The 19144-nt window shown below is 53.5% G+C and overlaps 7 protein-coding genes across 7 annotated transcripts; 5 read left to right on the forward strand and 2 right to left on the reverse strand.

Annotated features, from left to right (window-relative positions):
- Positions 1-996: 996 nt before the first annotated feature.
- Positions 997-2436, forward strand: SMAC4_06617 (uncharacterized protein; the record flags this gene model as incomplete). Its single annotated transcript, XM_003346102.2, has 3 exons — positions 997-1075; positions 1285-1608; positions 1679-2436. 3 exons carry the CDS (start codon positions 997-999, stop codon positions 2434-2436), a joined length of 1161 nt encoding a protein of 386 aa, XP_003346150.2.
- Positions 2437-3241: 805 nt separating this feature from the next.
- SMAC4_06618 (uncharacterized protein) lies at positions 3242-7838 on the forward strand (the record flags this gene model as incomplete). Its single annotated transcript, XM_003346103.2, has 2 exons — positions 3242-3407; positions 3494-7838. 2 exons carry the CDS (start codon positions 3242-3244, stop codon positions 7693-7695), a joined length of 4368 nt encoding a protein of 1455 aa, XP_003346151.1. The 3' UTR covers positions 7696-7838.
- A 346-nt stretch (positions 7839-8184) lies between these two features.
- Positions 8185-11125, forward strand: SMAC4_06619 (uncharacterized protein; the record flags this gene model as incomplete). Its single annotated transcript, XM_003346104.3, has 1 exon — positions 8185-11125. The coding sequence occupies exon 1, from the start codon at positions 8207-8209 to the stop codon at positions 11123-11125; it is 2919 nt and encodes a 972-aa protein (XP_003346152.2). The 5' UTR covers positions 8185-8206.
- Positions 11126-11343: 218 nt separating this feature from the next.
- SMAC4_06620 (uncharacterized protein) lies at positions 11344-12504 on the reverse strand. The gene is made up of 2 exons (XM_003346105.2): positions 11902-12504; positions 11344-11816 (listed from the first exon to the last, which is right to left on the reverse strand). Exons 1-2 carry the CDS (start codon positions 12155-12157, stop codon positions 11683-11685), a joined length of 390 nt encoding a protein of 129 aa, XP_003346153.1. The 5' UTR covers positions 12158-12504; the 3' UTR covers positions 11344-11682.
- Positions 12505-12742: 238 nt separating this feature from the next.
- SMAC4_06621 (uncharacterized protein) lies at positions 12743-14158 on the forward strand. Its single transcript, XM_003346106.2, has 3 exons — positions 12743-13035; positions 13169-13280; positions 13391-14158. The coding sequence occupies exons 1-3, from the start codon at positions 12998-13000 to the stop codon at positions 14036-14038; spliced, it is 798 nt and encodes a 265-aa protein (XP_003346154.1). The 5' UTR covers positions 12743-12997; the 3' UTR covers positions 14039-14158.
- A 222-nt stretch (positions 14159-14380) lies between these two features.
- SMAC4_06622 (uncharacterized protein) lies at positions 14381-15987 on the reverse strand (the record flags this gene model as incomplete). The annotated part of the gene is made up of 3 exons (XM_003346107.2): positions 15696-15987; positions 15040-15521; positions 14381-14976 (listed from the first exon to the last, which is right to left on the reverse strand). The coding sequence occupies exons 2-3, from the start codon at positions 15203-15205 to the stop codon at positions 14381-14383; spliced, it is 762 nt and encodes a 253-aa protein (XP_003346155.1). The 5' UTR covers positions 15206-15521; positions 15696-15987.
- A 578-nt stretch (positions 15988-16565) lies between these two features.
- On the forward strand, positions 16566-18902 carry SMAC4_06623 (uncharacterized protein). The gene is made up of 2 exons (XM_003346108.2): positions 16566-16777; positions 16852-18902. Exons 1-2 carry the CDS (start codon positions 16721-16723, stop codon positions 18766-18768), a joined length of 1974 nt encoding a protein of 657 aa, XP_003346156.1. The 5' UTR covers positions 16566-16720; the 3' UTR covers positions 18769-18902.
- Positions 18903-19144: the final 242 nt, after the last annotated feature.

A 19144-nucleotide genomic window follows, 5' to 3' on the forward strand; every position in this document is an offset into this window, starting at 1 on the left:
ACGCCGTTGAGGTCATGTTTCCACTCCAGCGGGGACATCCTTAGCCCGGAAGAGGTTCACCCACCACGCTTTGTTCCGGCCTTCTTACCGTTCCGCGGTACACCACATCCTGGGCGTGAAACTGCAGGCTCAACATCCTGGCGTGGCAGCCAATGCCATAATTGACTGGGTGTTTCGGTACCTCGAAAAGGCCTCCATCCCCGCATTCGTGCCGGACTGAAAAAGGGTTTCGGAAGCACATCCGAAGGCCATGCGCATTATATATGGGCACTGCTGCAGCGGCCGTCCCCCGGTTTGAGCCTCAACTACTTCAGATGATCAATCAGAACCAGAGGTTCGAACTTCGCCCTCCCTCATTTGCCGTGGTCCACCGGCTGTGCGCTATTCTGACCGCCGTGGCATCGATGCCCTTGGTTGGTGGGCAGCGCTAAGCAACAGGGATGAAGCCGTTGAGCTTCAGAGCAGCAGGCCCAATACCCAATGTTGCCATCTATGATGGAGGAAACAGACTGGCCTTAACAAAATCCGCTGTCATGACTTTTTATTCCATTCAGAGAATATAAATTCGGACCTATCTCAGAGACAGAGCTTCCCTCTTACAGAGTCTCTTGCTGAGTTACACCCTACGATAGGTATCGGACCCCATATCCAAACTCGCGTTTCACGGCAGCGAGGCAACACTCAGGCAGACCGAGGACGGAATCCACCGAACGACTACAGCACAGAAGAAACATCAAGACGCCGACTTCAACTATAACCTTGCGAAGATCACGGCATCCAGGAGCATATCGGAGGCACTAGTGTCACGCTGCCTCTCACTCACTGGCTGGCGTTGATATACACGCAACACAGCTCAACCAAAGGCTCCGGGGAAGCGTCTCCGGGTGTCGCTTTGTAGACAAAGCTTCAGCTCCAAACCGGCACCTTTGTTACGTGAGCTGAACGGCAACTGCTAGCGAACGAAGAAGCGAGAAACAAGGTTCCTGCTCCTTCAGGATGGCGGACCGCAAGCCTTCGGAAGCCGTGCCGACCACGAGCGGAAGACAGTCTCATGCGATTCCTGCAGCATCATTCCGTGCGTGCGCCACCTTTTCGTTTTACATGCCACCAATCTCAACTACATCACATCTTTCCAATCTTGATACAAACTTACTACCACGAACTGATGCCCCCACTATACTCTCTTGCCCCAAACCCTGTTCTTTGCTACTACCTCCCCCATGCCATGATTCCATATAACAGCTAAACACGGGCCGCGAGTCTGACCTGTCATGGACCAACCAGCAACCCACAACTCGCCGAGGACATGGCTTATAACGTCCGCACTCACACCACTCGCTATCCGGCTTATACGCCAGCTCCTAGCGCATGGTGACTACGTAGTCGCCTGTCTGCCACCACAGGAGATCGAGCACGAAGACCGCAGCGCCGAATTTCGTGAACTCATCAATGAGTGCAAGAGCAACCGCAGAGATCGTGAAGGATGGAAGGACCGGATCCGCCCCATCCGGTGTGATAGCCGCGTCATGGGCCAGTGCGGCGCTGCCGTTGCCGAAGCCGTCCAAATATTCGGGAGGATCGATATCATGCTCTGTTGCAGAGCTGAAGGTAAGTGAATCGGAAACGTTTATACCTACATAAAGACGAAGGCCGCTAATTGTTCTTGTGTCTCTTATAGCCGTTGTGGGGACCGTCGAGGAACTATCAACCAACCCTGCGACGCAGAACCTAGTGAGGGACCAGTTCGAGACCGTCTACTTCTCACAGGTGAACTTTATCAAGGCTGCTCTTCCGCAGCTCAGAGCGCAACACACAGGTCACATCATTGTTCTGACCAGCATTGGTGGCCACATTGGGACACCAGGCATGTCCTTTTACACAGCTGCGGTTTGGGCCCTCGAGGGCTTCTGTGACTCGCTAGCATACGAGATTGCGCCCTTCAACATCAAGATGACGATTGTGCAGCCCAACAAGGAAATCCTGAGTCTAACCAACAAGCTCATTTTCTCGCCGCCACTACCTCAGTACGAAGCCGATCTCAACCCGGCTCCAAACATCCGGGATGTACTGTCGACCGTCCTAAACTCGAATCCGGACACGTACATTGAGCAAAGCGAAGACGAAATACAGTTCCGCTACCCGAAACTTCCGCCCGCTACCTTGGACAAGCTAGTCATGGAGACAGTGCATGCCTTGACAGCCATTGGCGGGCACGAGAACCCGCCGGCAAGGCATATCGTCGGGTTTGAAGGTGCTATTGCCGTCAAGGAAAAGTTGAAGACGGTGACAGAGGAGCTGGAGGACTTTGTCGAAGTCAGCCTGGCAGTGGACATCTTTGACAGTGAGCTCAAGGCTGAGGCAAGAAAGGGTAGGTCAGTAATGGAGGCTGGACAGGGCATGGGGGCGGGTGACCCTGGCATGGGACCAATGTCATGATTATGCCAGACCCTTTAAGCGTCAAACCACTATCAGGTTGAGGGTTGCGAATCAGGCCAAAGAACTGAAGTTGATTGTGTTAATTCATTAGGGCTCTGGTCATTACAAGTCGATACCCTATAGGTTACCTAACTAGTAAATATTGAAACTCAATGGAGTCGCCGTGAAGGATGCCCGTTCCCCGGAGGTACTTCCGGATCATTAGCCGGTCTTCGCCCCACTTCCCGGCCGGGACCCCGTATGATGAGCGGAATTGTTTGCCGGAAGGCGGGGGGAAGGGATGGAAGCTGCTTAGAGCTTGGGCCGCCACTATACTACAGCAGGTACCTTCCTGTATTTTAGCACACAACCCCTGCGCCTTGCAGCTGCCCGCCTCCATCAACGCCATCCGATTCAGTTCAAGAGCGATGGACTGACCCACTAGCAACGCCAACCGATGCCCGCCCGCCAATCTGTCTAGGGGTTCGGGGTATTCCACAATTGACCGAAGGAACATCACCTCAACCACCTCCATACAAGGACGGGACTCGATGCCCGCTTGAACAACCAGCTCTTTTTAGTTTCTACATTTGAGGCAACCCCTTTCTGGGTTACCAACACGTACAGAAAATAACGACAGCAGCTGCGGAGCGGCAAAGCAAGGCAAGGTAAGGTAGCGGCAGTCGTGTGCCTGCCTGATGCTTGTGCGAAGCTCCTCTTGGACCCCGACATGTCCCTTCTCCCCATCTAAAGAAAGCTAGCAACACAACCTCGACAGCATCCCGCCGCGTCCTCAGAGCACAGGAATGACCTCACCGAGACAACCATGACTCCGGATCCTTTCCTGCCCGTCGCGCCGGCGAGGGTCAAGACACTGGTGTTGCCTATAGGAAGGATTAAGCGTGACCGCTTTGACACCTTTGTCAAGAGCCTGAACACCGAGAATGTCGTCCAGCTACGCGACGTCACCGCCGATGGCCGGCCGAACAGAAGTAGGGACCGCCAGCTTATGTCCAGCTTGGATCTGAGGCCTCAGTCCATCAGAGCTCTCGCTGACCCGCGTATCTGCCTCTTCTAGATATGTTCACTCCTCTGGCCTTCCCCGACGGCGCCATGTTCTACGATCTCATGACCCACGTCCCACCCCCTTCGCACCTTGCGCTGGTGCCCTTTGATTTGTACCGCGAACCGCTGGCCCTACTTGCCATTGCCGATGGCTCCGAGATCAATAATGTTGTTCTCAGCAAGAGGCAATCTGGCGGCAGGACAGTCGCCGAAACAAACATACGCTCGCTCGACCAGGAGTTGGAAGACCTAAGAGACCGCTACCCCAGGATACTCGTTCACCAGGTCCTGCTGTTCGACTATGTGCCCTCCGAAGAAAACCCAATACCAATTCCTGAAGGCATCGTCACGATCCCGCCACCCGAAAAACACAAAAGAACTACCATGAAGACGGTCATGTGTGACATATCCTCGTTGATTCTGGCCGAGATGACCACTCTCGCCAAATCATATGAGGGTATGACCTTTATCGACTCACCCGGTCACGCTTCCAGCGCCGAACAGATGTATGGGGGACAAGGACCTCTAGGAGACCCTTCGAGGAGGAATTCCCAGTTCGCATTGCCAACCAACCGATCAGTCTCAGCAAGCGGGCTTATAGATAGGGGACATCAGTCGCGCATGTCCATGCCTCCTGTCCCTTTCAAGGGAGGCGCTTTTGGATCCAACCGTGCAGTTTCCGGCCAACCTGCGACACCACCAAATGGAAGAAGTGGGTTATCCAATCCGCCTACGAATTTTGACGACATTGCGACAGGCGAATCGGTCAGCCCTGAGAAGGCATTGCCTCCGCGTCCCGATTTTATGGATGTGTTCAGGACCCAGAGCCAGGACAGGGTATCAGTCCAGGGATTTGGATCGGGCGGATCGACCGACAAGAAGTTGCACAGGGGAAAGAGCAGGTTCCAGATCGTCTTGGGCTCCCTGTATCTCCAGGCTGGTCGGTGGATTGACGCGCTCAGAGAGCTGACTGAGGGTGCAACTGGCGCCAAATCGACTAATGATCACATTTGGCACGGAAAGGCCCTAGAGCTCTCTCTTATAGCACTGTTGCTGCTGGGTTGGGCGGGCATCGAATTCGACGTACATCCTATCCTGCTGCCAAATGCAGACAAAGGGACAGCGCTCGCGAACCAGATCCTGGAGGCCGAACAGAAGGACCCAAATCAACCGCGCTGGCTACGGAGACTACAGGTGTACATCCCAGAGTTGCTCGAGCGTATCATCAGCCTCTACTCGAGGATAACAGCCGAAAACCTCCAACTACTACCCATGTCTGAGACCATCATCCGTTTCTGCAAAATGCTCACTGCTCTGCATGTCGTGGATGGGAAGCTTGATGAAAGGTCTTTGGAGATGATGGTCCTTGGTACACCACCGCCAAAACAGCTGACCACGTCTCCTCGATTTAATATTATCCCAACAAGGACTCATATCCTGTCGACCTTAATGAAGGCCTACCCGGGTTCTGCTTCCGAATTGCTGACTACCGCTGACCGAATAGTACTCCTCAGCGGCATTGCATCAGTCTTGGGAGTGCTAGGTTTCCAGAGGAAGAAGGCCATGGTCGTCAGGGACTTGGTATCGGTTCTGATCGGTGGATTGGTGGAAGCGCGCACCAGGGGAGCCGCAGATGTTGGGATTCATCCCGCAGCTGGGCTTGTCGGTCTTAATGGGCTCGGCGGGAACGGCCATGCTGGTGCGCTGGATCTTACAGAAAATGACATCGAGCATGGTGTCGGTGCCTTTCTCGGTCTCCTACTCAGGACGTACGGAGTGGTAACCGTTGACCCGGGCTCGACAGCATCTTTGGAAGAATCAGCCACAAGAGATGACTCTGACGAAGCGGTAGTTTCAAGAATATTGAAACAGTCCGATTTACGAAATTTCGGTATGCAAGATATCAAGCTCAACATTTTAAGGACGTGCGTCAGCTTCTCTGAAGCGCTTCCAGACTTTGCTGGAGTATTGAAATACTCAAGCGATCTTCTACGGACGGCTGGAAGCGGTACCGCTCCGGGCCTGCGGCGCGAGGACGCTTACCCGGCAGTCCATCGAGAAGACCAGATACGCTTCGCTACCAACATCTCGAAAACATCCAATCTTGCCAAACGCTTGGGTATGGGTCATTTGGCGGCCGAGTATTGGGACGAGTTTCTTCTCAGAGGCGTTAAGCTCGAACCCTTAGCCACGACACGAACACCAGTTTCACATGCTCGGAGCGTACTGCCTAATGCCGTGGCCACAACGAGGACCTCGCAGGACGTCAATCCATTCATCTATAACCCCTTCTTGAAACAGCCAGCCGCAGCAGATGTCGAAAAGGTTCTGGTTGCTGGAGAGGCGGCAACGTTCAGGCTTACCTTCCAAAACACATTCGAGATGGATCTAGAGCTGGAGAGCATCCGCCTAAATACCGAAGGAACCGAGTTCGAATCCGCAGTCGAAAGTCTTGTTGTAGGGCCTTATCGTACCCAAGTCCTCAGGATTTCAGGAATGCCGAAAGCTGCGGGGACCTTGAGGATCAAGGGTGCTATCATCAAAGTAAGGGGCTGCCGTGAAAGGAGGTTCCCCATTTTCATTGAGCAGTGGGCTCCTGAGAAAGAACCCAAGGTGAAAGGAATCGGCCTCGCGGCGCTGGATGTTGCTCTGGCGAAGCGCACACCTCCAACACACCGTCCAAAGCCAGCAAGCCTTGAGCTCAACGTCATTGCCGAACAACCTGCTGTAGTCGTCAAGTCTTCATCGCTTCCCCAGTCATCGGTTATGATCCTTGAAGGGGAACGCCAGAAGTTTTCGGTCACACTACAGAACCTGTCAGAGACGACCCCGGTCGATTTTCTGCTGTTTTCCTTCCAGGACTCGACTCAGGAGCCATTGCAGGCCGCAATGGCCAGCAGAGATGCCACTCCCGCTGAGCTTTACGAATATGAGCTCATCCTTGCCAAGAAGCAGGCTCTTCGCATCTGCAAGGAGGGGAACCAGAAAAGATACATTCCACCTGGGGGAACAGCAACCTTTGACTTTGAGATTCTTGGGAAACCTGGTCTTACCCACGGCCTCATCCAGGTTGACTATGCTTACCTAGGCGTGCCTCCCGACGAGCTAGAAGGAGAGAGGTTCTTCACTCGTCAGGTCTCGTTGGCACTTACTGTTACTGTCAATGCCAGTATCGAAATAGTCCGCATGGATGTCTTCCCACTGCACGGCAGCATCCCTGAACCTCTCTGGTTACGGGCAGGTAGTAACAGGGAGAGCACGTCTCAACTCACCGCCGATACGCATTGCCTGCTGATGCTGGATTTGCGCAATTCTTGGCCGAGTAACATGGTGGTCCAGCTCGAGTCAGAGGACGGAGCTAGGCTGGAGGAGCATATCCTTCCTGGAAACGTCAACAGAGTAATCTTCCCCATCAAGCGCGTTTACCTGGAGGACCCTTATGCGTTCATTCCTGTGTTGAACCCTTCCCGACAGAGGCAGTTCGTTGTCAGTTCAAAGCTTACGCCCGAGATGGAACGAGCCAACCGTGAGGCGTTCTGGTACAGGGAGAGGGTTCTAGACTCGCTCAAGGGAACGTGGCGAACCGGGCCAGGAGGGGGCACCATCGCTGGTGGTAGGAACGGAAGCATTGAGCTAAGAGCCATGAGGTTGACGAGCCGCATGATCGAGGCGGTAAAGGTGGATGAGATTGGAATCGAAATTTCCCTTCTGGATGCATCCGCTTCGCCATCCAACACCCTTGAAGACCAAAAACACATGTCACACGCAATCGCCAAGGTCGAATCCTTCTTACAGCTCCGCGTCGCTGTCACCAACCGCACAAACCAGCCCATCTACCCACTCGTCCGCCTCATGCCTTCCCTATGTCACCGACCGCTCAACGTCGCGCTCGACTTCACCCGCAAGTTTGCCTGGAACGGCACCTTACAGAAAGCACTACCTCTTTTGGCGGGTGGAGAGAAAGCCGAGGTCGTTATGGGCGTCACGGCGCTGTGTAGAGGCGAGTTTGAGATCTCTGCGAGCGTGGAAGAGACGATGGTGTGGAGGCCGAGTGAGGAGGAGGAAGAGGAGAGGCGCAAGAGGAGGAGCGAGGCGGAGAAGATGCAGGATGCAGCTATGGGGATGGAGATTGCGGGCAGTAAAAGAGAGAGGAGGGTGTGGTGCTCTAGGAGACCTGCTAGGGTTGTTGTGGTTAGGAATGATGGGGATGAGTGAAGCATATGAAAGGAAGAAAGGATGTTGGTTTGTATGCATGGCCAAGCGTTGATATTGGTTACCGGGTTGGGGTTGGGGACGGAAACTATGGAAGTACGATATGAAGCTGTATGACAACGTAGAATAAATATTAATCGCGATATAGGTATGCATTGAGTACGTCTAATTGTCCAGGGATACTAAGGAAGTTCTGATCATGATCTGCAGAACGACACGATTGTGCTGTCATTGTGAGAACGAAGACCCGATATCATGCCCAGGGTTAGGGTTTTGATGATACAATACTCCCGACCGCAGAAGCCGCTTTCGCTCGCCACTGCAATTCACCGAAATGGTGGCCAAGGCTTTCGAGATTTTGCGAATGTCACCACTGACTCACCAAATCAGCGCAAGACCTCACTTTCCCCCATTTTCTGTAGGAAGCGTTGGCCGGTGAACTGGGTCACAAGAAGGGGGTTTCTTTTCCAACATTTACCCGTTGCAGCACCCCTCCATCATTGATTTCCAAGGCATGGACGGCCAACCCAATAACACCAACATGGTTACACCCACCACCCAACATCCAGATCTCATTGATTCTTCTTCCGCGTCGCCTTCATCATACCCTCCTTCATCCGAGTCTTACGACAACATCAATAACAAAGACCCTGTCAAGATCAATGGCAACACCAATGGCAACCACGCCTCCCCAACAACAACCAAAAAGCCATTCAACCATGAGAGGAACGGCAACAAGAAGAAGAAGCACAAAATCCTCTTCCTAGACGCCTACGACTCCTTCTCCAACAACATCACCTCCCTCCTCACCACCCTCCTCGACGACGTAGATGTCTACGTCCTCTCCATCGACTCTCCCCTCCTTGACCCTACCTCGCCAGACTTCCACTCGAAATTCTGCAGGGAACTCGCCCAGTACACGGCCGTGGTATGCGGGCCTGGACCGGGATCCCCCGATAACGAGGCGGATGTCGGGTTGATGAGCCATGTGTGGGAACTCACTGCTGCGGATAGTGGACTGCTGCCCGTCCTGGGCATCTGTCTCGGGTTCCAGAGCTTGGTGAAGTACGGTGGTGGAGAGGTGAAGAGGCTTAAGAAGGGGTTGCATGGGATGGTTAGGGAGGTTTTGCATCGCTCGCATGCACATGCAGAGAGCGGAGATGAAGGCGGCAATAGCAATATCTTTCGGGATGTAAAGCCGTTCAAGGCGACGCTTTATCACTCGCTTTGCGGCGATATCGGGCAGCATGAGATGTGTGAGGCGGACTGGAAGGAAGAAAAGAGAGGTGCAAAGTGGAAGCCTATTCAAGAGAAGTGTCCAGATCTGTTGCCGCTGGCGTGGGTGGAAGAAGAGCGCGAGGATGGGGACGTGGAGAGGATCTTGATGGGAGTGAAGCACCTGAGGAAACCATTCTGGGGGTTGCAGTACCACCCGGAATCGGTGTGCACGGAGCAAGAAGGGAACAAGGTCATTGAGAACTGGTTCAGGGAGGCGCTGAGGTGGAATGAAGAGAAGGGGAGGACGGTGGTGGAAGTTGCTGAGGGCGGGAGATTGGCGCATCAGGCTACTAAGCCTAGTCTGCTGTCGAGGTTGCATGTGCCAGTTGGTGGCGACGACGAGCAGACGACGTCTTCTACTACTGCTGGTGGCGAGAGTAACAAAATTTGGTGGGAGCGCATGGGAAGGAGACCTCAGCATCGTTCCGTCGCTGTCCGTCTGCCGCATGGCGTGCAGGTGTCGGACGTGGTGGAGGAGCTGGGCTTGGATGGCTCCGACAAGGTTATGTTGTTGGAGTCTGCGAATGCGGCTGCTACGGCGTCGGCGAGAGCGGATGTGAGAGGTCGGTATAGCATCGTTGCGGCGGAGCTGGAAGAGGCGCTGCGGCTTGAGTATCATACTGGCAACGAGTATGCTACTTTCAAGCTTCAGAAGGTCAACGGCTTGCAGGTTGATCTGTCTGAGCGGGTCTTTCTCGGTTCTTACGGCGGGATATGGGGTCTCGTGGCCAGCTTCCAGGAGATGCGAAGCCTTGGAAGTGGTGTTGGGCTTCCCGATTTACCATTCCTAGGAGGATTTATGGGTTTCATCACTTATGAACAAGGCCTGAGCGACATTGACATCCATTTGGAGAACCGTCCACACCACCGGCCTGATGTCTGTCTGGCATGGGTAACAAAGAGCGTGGTCATAGATCACACTCTTGACTTGGCCCATATTCAGGAGTTGTATTCTTCTGATACGGACGTGGACAATGACGCCTGGATGCGGAACATCGCAGACCGACTTGTATCAACTTCAGCTCATCACCAACATCAGTTCCCCAACGATTTACCTTCTCCAGCCAAAAAGTCGAAGACGCGCCGTCCATCCACAAGCACATCGATACAAACACCTTTGACCAAAGAGTACGAAGCCAAGGTCAAGGCTTGCCAGGCGTTCATTGCGGCCGGTGATTCCTACGAGCTCTGTCTCACAGACCAAACCAAGATTACTCGGCCCCTGAGCGACGCCATCCCGTCAGCTACATCTCAAGAACATCAACGCCCAACAAGCCCAACCTTCAGCCGGAAACAGCAGCATCGTCGGTCCTCTTCCTCTCTCGTACCCACGACGACCTCAATCTCCGTCCCCTCCTCCTGGCACCTCTACAAAACCCTTCGCTCCCGCCAACCAGCCCCTTTCGCATCCTACCTCCGCCTCGGCGGCGCCACTCTCGTCAGCGCCTCGCCCGAGCGCTTCCTGACGTACGACCAACGCGGGCGGTGCTCGATGCGGCCGATGAAGGGGACGGTGCGCAAGTCCGAATCCGTCTCGACGCTTGAGCAAGCCGAGAAAATCCTGCACGTGCCCAAAGAAGAGGCCGAGAACTTGATGATTGTCGACCTGGTCCGGCACGACTTGCACTCGATTTGCGGAGCAGGGAATGTGGAGGTGAGCGATTTGCTCAAGGTGGAGGAGTACCAGAGCGTGTTTCAGATGATTACTGTTGTTGAGGGGCAGCTACCTTCTCAGCAGGACCAAGATGGGAAGAACGGGAACAAGAAGAAATACACGGGACTGGATGTTCTCGCCGCCAGTCTGCCGCCTGGTAGCATGACGGGGGCTCCCAAGAAACGCAGCTGCGAGCTGTTGCAGCAGATTGAGCAGCACCGCGAGCGCAGTTTGTACTCGGGTGTTGTTGGGTACATGTGTGTCACCGGCAGAGGAGACTGGAGCGTGACGATCCGAAGTCTGTTCCGTTGGGACGATGAGCGGGTAACTGTGCAGGGACAAGGAGAAGAAGAATATGCCCAGCAGAGTGAGGAGGAACATGAGGTGTGGCGTATTGGTGCTGGAGGTGCGGTTACCATCCTGAGTACCCCTGAGGGTGAGCGGGAAGAGATGTTTACGAAACTCGCTGGGCCGTTGAGGGTGTTTGCGGACCTGGGGTAAACTCGGAAAAGGGGTGTGAAAAGAAAAGAGGGTAGAATTCATCATTTCAGGCTTAGGCGTATCTCAGGGTTGGAAGGATATTCAACGTATCTATCTAGATGGGGGGCATGGTGTCAAAAATAAACTGGGTTGGAGTTCTGTGTATAAGTATATTGGCTCAACGGACGCATATGGAGGGAACTAAATTTTAGACATTTCAACACGATGCATCGAAGATAGACAGAGAGAAGACGTTTTAAGTCCTCTCGCTAGATAATCGATCATAACATAAAATAACCTCATAACTGTCTCATAATCATCCAAACCCAGCACAACCCAGAAGCCCCTCATCAGCCAGTGCCAGCCACTTTCCTAAAAGCCCATTGATCATATCCCATAGCCGTCGTCCGGCTCAAGTTCCGGCAATTGTACAGTCATAGTCTCCCACCATGTGTAAATCGGTTCCGCACCCAGCCGCTCTCCGAAACTCCTTGCTCCTTTGTGCTTTTTGTTATTGTTGTGTGTGTAGTCTCGGACTCCGATGCATTCTGTCGTTCTCGCTATCATTGGTCGGCTAGTCAAAAGTCTTGTTCTTCCTGGAAGAACATGGCGAAGCTAATAATGGTGCCATAGATCAACAGGCCACCGATAACGGACATGATCATGGCCGGGACCGTGATGATAGCCGAGTTTGCGAGAACCACTGGAAGAGCTGTTGCCGAAAAAGATTAGCTACCGTGCTTTTTCAACACATCGGGGATACATAAAAAACAGCAAGACGGAGGAGTAAAACCTACCAAGCCCCATCATGACCAAGAAACCAGTGCAGAAGCGACCCAGATCCAGCACCGCAGCACCCGAGCTCTCAACAAAATCGTCCGGGTTGGCGCAATGGCTGCAGATCCAGTTGGGTATGGGGGCCAACACGTAGGTGGCCACCACCAGCAGCGGATAGTATGCCTTCCATAGTGCGCATGACAGGATGACGAGGAGGAAGCCCACCGCCAAGACGAAGGAGAGCGCGATGATGGTCTTGAGTCCTGCTGCCGGCATCTTGGGTGATTGTGTCGGAACTTCTGACTGCGAAAGTGTATATGTTTCGGACAAAGTAAAAGTAAGGGCGTCGTTTGCGCTGGGAACTCGGAGGGTCGTGGAGTGTGTCAAGCTAGGTAGAATCCAAGAGTGTCGCGGGCCTGCCGGGTTCAAAGGTGTTTGTTGCGCGGGCGTAGATAACTCGTTGATCGATGAAACTGTATAGTGCTGCCTGCTGCTTTTCGTAATCTAGGAGGTGATAGTTATCGCATGAGTTTACTCGGCTTGCGCTTTTCGTTGACTCGTTGCTGTGGCAGGCGACAACCCGTGATGGTGGTGATCCAGTGTGCCGTGGTGGAGTTGTTGGAGTGAGCTCCAAGCCTCCAGCGAGCGGAACAAGTGACGACTGACGCTTTGCCCGTGGGTTCTGGCTGTCGTCAGCCAGCCTCTTGGCGGGTGCACCCAGCGCGCGCCTGGCCGCCTGCACTCAGCAGCAAAAGTGGGTCTGACTTTCTTTTGGCGGGCAAGGAAGGTACCTGCAGCGACGTACCAGTTGCCTGCCCACGCCTGCCCGCGCCTGTCCCGCCCTCCGCCAACAGCAGCCTCATTGCCTGGTGGGCGGCGGGACCTGACGAAGCTAGGAGCTGCCTGCGCAACTGGGGAAGGAAGCAACCACTGTCCACTGACCTCCGTCCATCCCACCCAGACTGCACCACCATCGTCACTATCAGCACCAAACAACAATCTTTCGCGTCCTCCAAAACACCAGAAGACACCGACGATATTTGCCGGCACAAACCCCGATACTTCCACCGCAATCCGCATCTCGTTTCCCAGCCTCTGCGATAGAGGAATCCAGTCATGTTCAGGAACAACTACGACAACGACTCGGTCACATTGTAAGCTAAGCTGTCCCGCAGCAGCAGCAGCAGCAGCCAAACTGGGCCCTACTTCCCAACGCCCAAAGCTCCTCCGCCTGCCACGTTATGAGGTCTACCCTCGACCTTTAGCTAACAACGGTTTTCCTACTAGCTCCCCTCAAGGACGAATTTTCCAGGTCGAATATGCGGCGGAAGCAGTAAAGCAGGGTTCGGTGGTGGTGGGAATTGCTAGCAAGACACACGCCGTCCTGGTAGCGATCAAGGTACTTACCCCCCTGATCACCATCCCCTCCGTGCACCATTCTGCCGACAACATGTCTCCTCCCACTCTACGATCAAGTTAAGCTGACCACTACCTCCTCTCTCCGTCTAGCGCAACGCCGAAGAACTCTCCTCGTACCAAAAGAAGCTCTTTCCCATCGACGAACATGTCGGCATCGCCATCGCCGGTCTCACCTCTGACGCGCGCGTCCTCTCCAACTTTATGAAGCAGCAGTGCCTCGGCCACCGCCTCACGTACGGTCGTAACATGCCCGTCCGGACTCTCGTCGACATGATTGGATCCAAGGCGCAGATCAACACGCAACACTACGGCAAGCGCCCCTACGGTGTCGGTCTTTTGGTCGCCGGGGTTGACGACCACGGCCCGCACTTGTTCGAGTTCCAGCCCAGCGGCATGACCGAGGAGATGGTTGCCTTCGCCATTGGCGCCCGCAGCCAGATGGCGCGCACATATCTGGAGAAGAACCTGGACGCCTTTGCCGACTGCGGCCGCGAGGAGCTGATCCGTCACGGTCTCAAGGCGCTCAAGGAGAGCTTGGTGCAGGACCGCGAGTTGACGATCGACAATACCAGTGTTGCCATTGTGGGCGTCGAGAAGCAGGAGGACGGCACGACCAAGCCGCAGCCGTTCAAGGTGTACGATGGACAAGACGTTAGCGCGTGGATAGAGAGTGTGGCGGATAACGCAGAGGCTGCCCCGGCAGCTGCCGAGGGCGAGGGCATGGACGTTGATAGTTAGACGATGGATTTGCGGTTTACTTGAAAGGGCAAAGGGGAAGATTAGCACAGGGAGCGCATACACCCGGAATGAAGTAATGAGATCAAACAGGTCACTTTGATATTAATGCATTTATTGTGTCTAGAACCATGGTGCTGTCAATCCCGTCGATCAAGCAAATGGTAACACCGAGAGCTTTTGGATATGGCCTGGCCTGGCCCTGCCTAGAAAAAGAGGACCCCTGAACGCCGTCATCATCCATCTAGAAAGCAGCTGTGCTATGCAAGGCAACAGCAACTGGTTTCCCAAGAAGGGAAGAACCTCGAGAAAACAAAATCCCTCCTCCTCTGCTACCCTCCTCGCCTACTCGTCACTCCACTTCAGCTTCAGAACCGCCTCGGATACCTTATATTCCCTGAGTGCCTTGATAGCATCGTCGGGGTTCTTCGCCTCCACCATGATCTTGCCGTTCGCCTGGTTCACGAAACCTTCCTCGATGCTGTTCTGGATCCACTGCAAGATACCATCGTAGAACCCGTTGATGTTCAGGAGCACAATACCCTTGTCGTGAATGCCCAGCTGGTTCCACGTAACCGTCTCGAAAAGTTCCTCCATGGTGCCGTAGCCGCCGCTCATGGCGATGAAGCCCGATCCGGGACCGCCCGCCAAAACCTCTTGCGCCATCATCAACTTGCGCGTGTGCATGTCCTTGACGATGGTCGTGCGGCCAAAGACGTTCTCGTCGGGGACGGCAAGCTGCTTGGCCTTTTCCTCCTCCTTCTCCTCAGCAGCGCCGTCTTTTTGGGTGCTGCCGTTGGTGTGAGTCGACGTATAGTTGGGGTCGCGCTCGTACCGGACCAAAGCCTCGGGGATGATGCCGTGGACTGAGTCAGGGCCCGATAGAGAGACCAGGGTCTTGGCGATCTCGCCCATGAGACCGACTGTGCCACCTCCGTAGACTGTGGGTTTCTGGTGTTAGTGAAGGGGGTTCAGTAGTATCTGGGTGAGTGAGTAGTAAATACCTAGGCCAATGTTGTTGGCGGCCATGACGCGGGCGAGCTGGCGCGCGGCTTCGAGGTAAATGGGGTTGTTCCCAGCGGACGCGCCGCAGTAGACGCAGATCTTGGTCCGCTTAGGACCGCCATCGGCGTTGGTGGAAGAGACGCCGTTAGTGGACATGTTGGTCATTTTGTTCGTTGTTTGGTGTTGTTGCAAAAGAGTGTTGATAAAAGTAGTTTCAACAGTACCCAGTCCTGGGATCTTAAATACCCTTTATGAGTGAGAGTGGTTGTGACTTGGTGAAGGTGAAGGTGAAGGGTAGTGGAGTGGTGACGTTTTGGAATTCGAGATATTTATACAGAGTGAAGGGCAAAAGGTGGATTCAGGCACCTGGGTCCAGATCTTTTTCAATGAACCTTCTGGTAAACCTTTGAAGCTAGAACTGGCAAAATCTATCCGTCCTACCTTGGAACAAGATGAATTCTAGATGTGGTTTCTGGCAAGGCTGGGTAAAGTCAGCATCCAAAGGTTCTATCAAGAGAGTGTAGTGGCCGCTTGTGGTTGAATGGTGACTCGATGGGGAGCTATCTCGGGGACCCTTGTAAAGAGGCGTGAATGGAGAGTGGATTTATAAGATAGACTGAGAACGGACTCTCCAAAGTTGCAGGGACGTTCAGACCTTCTGGGTTGGGTGTTGTTCAGACTATAAATCGTATCGGAATCTTCGCGAAGATGGCGAAAGTTGTTAAAAAATCAGATGAACAGTCCGAAAACAATGGACAAAGCAGGTGAATGGATGATTGTTGATTGTCAAGCTCGTTGCAAATGATATGGATTTGTTGCCAGCCTTGTTGTGCCGGAAGAAGCCGCAGCACACAACACCCAGATGTTCGAGCCAGAAGGTCATTTGTGCTGTGAATCAAACAACTCATTGCTTATAAGAGCAGTATCATGAATTTTGTGACTGTGACGCGCGAGTGTGGACTTTTGCGACTGGAATGCAGTATGACACGGGAGTGTTGATACTTTGACAGGAGGAAACATCGCGGGATGCCTTTCCGGGAAAGTCGTCGTTCGTACGTACTCCGGTTCTCGGTATTGAATGGTCCAAATTATATCAAGGTAGCACGGCGTAACGGCCAATCGACTCCGGATTTCTAGTCACGCGATGTCATTCTTATTGTGGTGTTATGGACCATCTCGACTGTATACTGTAAATATGAAGTTGTGAAATGTATGGACAAGGTTTCATGGGGTTGGGATGTCAAAGGATGATCACTCGGTTGAAGTTGAATCTCTGTTGCATCATTCAAGTGGACATGTTCGACGGACCCCTTGCTGTTTCCCCGCCGTCCCGTTCAACGGGAGCGCTGAGACAACTGCGAACCTGAAGCTTGGTGCCACTCGGCTTCCGGGGTCAGTCATAACAGGGGATACTTCGATCTTCAGCTGAGCAGTGAGGAAGAAAAAGTAGCTTTAGCTAGTGAAAGTAGGTCCACTCCGTTGGTAGCTCCCTACACCAGAAAATTGTACTGAGGTAGTGTACCACGTTGTCCCCTCCCGTCAACATCCTCACCATCACAACCGGGGCCACTCTTCACAACAGAGTCCTGCGGTAGCGATAGACTACAAGCGTCACCTTGGTTCGGCGCAAGTGGAACAATCATCATCCTTTGATTGTTCTTCATCAGTCACTTTCCCAAGATGCCCGAAGGAAATGGTGCCCAGCGCCAGCCTGCGCGGCAGGAGGAGCAGCAAGGCGTAAGTTATCAATCCAAAGTGGAAGCTAGGGCGGTGTATCGTGGAATAGCTTCTGACGGTCTCGATGTATCCAGTCCTCCATGTTCTCCAAGATCCTTCAGGCCGTTGCCATGTGGGCCTTGATGCAGCTCGTTATGAAGCAGTTTATGGGCGGTGGACAAAAGACAGCAACAGTTCAAGACGCGACCGGACAGGCCGTCCAAGTCTCAACAAGCCTTCCTTCGTACGACCAACGTCCCCAGCAACTCGATGATGGCGCCGTCTACAACCGAGTTCCTCAGATCATTGCGCCCATCTGGCCCGAGAACAGCCAGGTTGATATCATGGTCACCATCTCCCCATCCTTCGTTCCGACCCCGTTGAAGCAGACCTCGGCGGATAAGGTGGTGTTTGAGGAAAAGAAGTTCACAATCGGCAACTGGACCGACGCGCGTACCGAGGAAAGGACTATTGATATCCCCACCGAGGTCCAGAAGAATGGCACGCTTTGGGGTCATTTCTATGTTGGCTTGTCCGGCGCCTTCCTCGACCCTACTCTGCCCAACTACGATCCCGGTTCTGCATACCATTTCGTGTGGCCATTGACCCATTACATCCCCAGAAAGAAGGAATTCAAGACCAGGAGCCTACTTGCTGCTAAGGAGGACGCTGTTGAGGAGGTAGAGGAGGTGCCAGAAGAGCAACCCTCAGGGCCCATCATCACCAACTATTACCACCCCAACATCTCGCTCTCTTTCATCCCCAATACCGGTTCGATGCCTTTTGCCCAGACGCACCCAGCTGTTCGCCAGTTCCTCCGCCTCGAGGCCACCGGCGCGAGGGACGGCACCGGCCAGAACACTTGGTATTATCCGATCCTCTTTGTCAATACCTTTTGGCAGCTCAAGAGTCAGATGACCATCATCAACGAGACGATCAAGACCATGCCCATGCGCATTGATCTGAACAACTTGGCGGAATGGAAGTTCAAGACGATGGCTTCCATCGACCTCAGTGCCAAGGAAGCGGCGCGTGCGGCGGCTTTCGGAAATCCCCTGACCACGGGCAGCGATGGTAGCGAGATCGAAATGATCAAGGAAATCTTCCTGGATTCCAATCCCATCCTTCTCGGTATCACCATCTTTGCCAGTATTGCGCACATGATTCTCGAAACGCTTGCGTTCGGTTCCGACATCGCTCATTACCGCAAGAAGAAGGACAACGTTGGCATCTCGGTGCGCTCTATCCTCGCCAATGTGTTTATGCAACTCATCATCTTCTTGTATCTGGTCGACCAGTCGCAGAATACTAGCTGGATGATTCTCGGCTCCCAGGGCGTTGGTATTCTTATTGAGCTATGGAAGATCACGACGGTGGTCAACGTGCGGATTCGCCCTGCGCCTGGATCCATCATACCATACCGTATCTCCTTTGAGGACAAGCACAAGCTCAGCGAGACAGAGGAAAAGACGAAGGAGTACGATGAAATCGCTTTCAAGTACATGTACATTGCGGGCGTTCCTCTCCTTATCGCTTATGCAATCTACTCGCTCATCTACGACACCCACAAGTCGTGGTACTCTTTCGTCATCGCCACCCTCGTCGGCTCGGTTTACGCATATGGATTCCTGATGATGGTTCCCTCGCTGTACATCAACTACCGTCTCAAGAGCGTTGCTCACATGCCTGGCAAGGCCATGATGTACAAGTTCCTCAACACCTTCATCGACGACTTGTTTGCTTTTACCATCAAGATGCCCTTCCTCCATCGTCTTGCTACTTTCCGTGACGATATCATTTTCTTCATCTACTTGTACCAGAGATGGGCATACAAGGTCGACTACACCCGCGTCAACGAATTCGGACAGGGTGGTGAGGATGATACCGTTGAGGAGAAGAAAGCTGAAGGGGAGAAGGCGATCCTTCCTGCACCGTCTGAGGAGCAGATTGTGGGAACTGCATCCGAGAAGGCTAGCGGAGTGGAAGCTGGCAAGGCGAAGAAGAGGAAGTGAACTTGACGAAGCACGATATCAGACTCGTCCGACATCGATGCACCAGGGTAAAATGGTGCTCAGGGTCTTGGAGAATAGTACCCAAAAGTCTTAACCTATATATACTAATGAAGAAGAATATGCACCTGTTTGTGAGCTCATGCTTTCCGTGGAAGCTTAGGCCATTGATGTAGGGCACCCACCGCTGGTCAATGATAAGCCTGTATTGTGGGAGATAGGCGCAAGCTGGACGGCAGTCATAACGTTGCACGAGTGTAATATGTGTATATATATACAGCTTTAGGGTGTCAGCTTTTATACCCACCATGATGTCGGTCATCTCTAGTTGTAGGGCTGAGCATCGGGTGGGTTGCAACCGCTATCCATTGGATAGTAA

This window comes from Sordaria macrospora, chromosome 2 (assembly GCF_033870435.1).
Source record: "Sordaria macrospora chromosome 2, complete sequence".
NCBI classification, from domain to species: domain Eukaryota; kingdom Fungi; phylum Ascomycota; class Sordariomycetes; order Sordariales; family Sordariaceae; genus Sordaria; species Sordaria macrospora.